General features: G+C 40.0%; 1 protein-coding gene across 1 annotated transcript; it reads right to left on the bottom strand.

Annotated features, from left to right (window-relative positions):
* Window positions 1–14: 14 nt before the first annotated feature.
* Window positions 15–2,050, bottom strand: LOC111786757 (probable protein phosphatase 2C 42). The gene is made up of 2 exons (XM_023666986.1): window positions 1,494–2,050; window positions 15–549 (listed from the first exon to the last, which is right to left on the bottom strand). Exons 1-2 carry the CDS (start codon window positions 1,810–1,812, stop codon window positions 77–79), a joined length of 792 nt encoding a protein of 263 aa, XP_023522754.1. The 5' UTR covers window positions 1,813–2,050; the 3' UTR covers window positions 15–76.
* Window positions 2,051–2,058: the final 8 nt, after the last annotated feature.

Below are 2,058 nucleotides of genomic sequence, written 5' to 3' on the forward strand. Positions count from 1 at the left end.
TACGAAACTTAAATCATCTTATACAAGCGATCCTATCAACACGAAGACAGTTCCTAAAGTTGTAAACAGGATATACCTAAAAACTACAATTTATAATAGAGAAGGTGAAAACATGAAAAACAATTGAATAGGAGGAAGTCAACAAGATACGAGATGGTCTAAACTGACACAAAACAGTAATTTTTACCTGTATAATGCCTTTCACTCTCCAAACTCCGCGCCTTTGAAACACAATTTGAGGATCGTTTGGATGCATATCTCTTAATTCATGCCTTATATCCTCAAGATTTGCATTATGCTCCGTTGATAACTGAATGGCAGCAATCTCTCCAGTGTTGCCAACTTTCCTCCCTAACACAGCACGAGAATCTCCAAGACTCGCCACGTAGAGTGTCTGCTCATGTATCACCCCTACTAGACAGCACGTCCCAACTGTTGCTATCTCGGGTCGAGTACTCCACAACTCTGACACGACGGTTGTAAACCCTTCCTCTGTTCGACGAAATGCCTGCAGGATGGTTTCACGAGTCACAACTCCTTGTTCTTCATCTGCAATTGTTGCATAAAAAATTCAAGAATGTCAACCTAGCCTGTTTATTTAGGAACGAAACAATTAAATAGAAAAGTTGAACATTCAGGAACATGTTTCAGAATTTTCAAGTTCAGCATTTTTTCCTTTTCGATATTGAAAAAGACAATACAAAGTCATGTATAATCAAAGAACACACAACGAATAGTGTTTACTGGAAATCTTGCATAATTTTTTCTAGACTACATGCTCAAAATATCGAGCGAAGTTATAGTATCATCAGCCGTCAGAGGAATCCTGNGCATGTTTCAGAATTTTCAAGTTCAGCATTTTTTCCTTTTCGATATTGAAAAAGACAATACAAAGTCATGTGTAATCAAAGAACACACAACGAATAGTGTTTATTGGAAATCTTGCATAATTTTTTGTAGACTACATGCTCAAAACATCGAGCGAAGTTATAGTATCATCAGCCGTCAGAGGAATCCTGTGTCTACAGTATTCAATTTCAAACAAAACACAACCAAAAATTGCATTGTATTTAGCTAGCTCTATCTTCCTCAACAGCATAAGCTATAATTTACTCGAAACTCTAGAACACCAATCAAGCGCAAACAGTAATCCATTTCCAAGGGGAAAATGAAAAAAAGAAAAATCAGCAATCCAAAAAAGAAAGAAAAAGACAATGGATCTAAGGATCAGTAAGAGCAGTGATAATGAGTAAGAAATACGGCACAAAGTAAAAAGCTCACATCCAAGTCAACAGATAAACCGAGCCGTTGAAAACTAGAGGAGAAGAAGAAGAATCGTCATCATCATAACTCATAAGTAAATACAGTAAACAAGAGTTACANCGAGCCGTTGAAAACTAGAGGAGAAGAGGAAGAATCGCCATCATCATAACTCATAAGTAAATACAGTAAACAAGAGTTACAGAAAAGAAGGGGAGTGGAAAATGACGAACCCCGAAAACGCCTAAACAAGTTGTTGCAGACATATCGAGCGGCGTCGGGGCCGCCGTGGCCATCGTAGATTCCGACGAAGGTACCAAAAGGACCAGATTCAATCTGGCTCTGGTCCTCAAGCACCTGGTTGGCCTGAACGACGGCCATGGAAAAATCACCGGAAGCATACTTGCCATAATCATAGAACCAGAGTAAGCTATCCTTAGAATCTTTGCCACCACAATTGGTTCCAATGACTCCAACAGAGCTCAAATTTTCACCACCACGCCCGAATGGCTTCCAACAAAGAGAGAGCAGATTCATCAATCCCCGGAGCATCCCACATCTCTCAGAAATGAAAACCCCCAATTCAGAACCCTAGAACCTTGTAGTTGAGGGGCAAATGGAACCCTAGGAACTAGAAAAGAGAAAGATAAAGCGTGAAATTTGGGAGATTAAGGAGCAGAGTTGAAGATTTGTGTTCGGTAGTAGAGGAACAGAGAAGGTCTTCGCCTCATTCTCTTGTGGGGAGGGGAATCCCTCTGTTGCCTCTGTTATTGTCAATGTCCTTCTCTCTCTCTCTCT

Source organism: Cucurbita pepo, unplaced genomic scaffold (genome assembly GCF_002806865.2).
Source record: "Cucurbita pepo subsp. pepo cultivar mu-cu-16 unplaced genomic scaffold, ASM280686v2 Cp4.1_scaffold002687, whole genome shotgun sequence".
Lineage (NCBI taxonomy): Eukaryota > Viridiplantae > Streptophyta > Magnoliopsida > Cucurbitales > Cucurbitaceae > Cucurbita > Cucurbita pepo.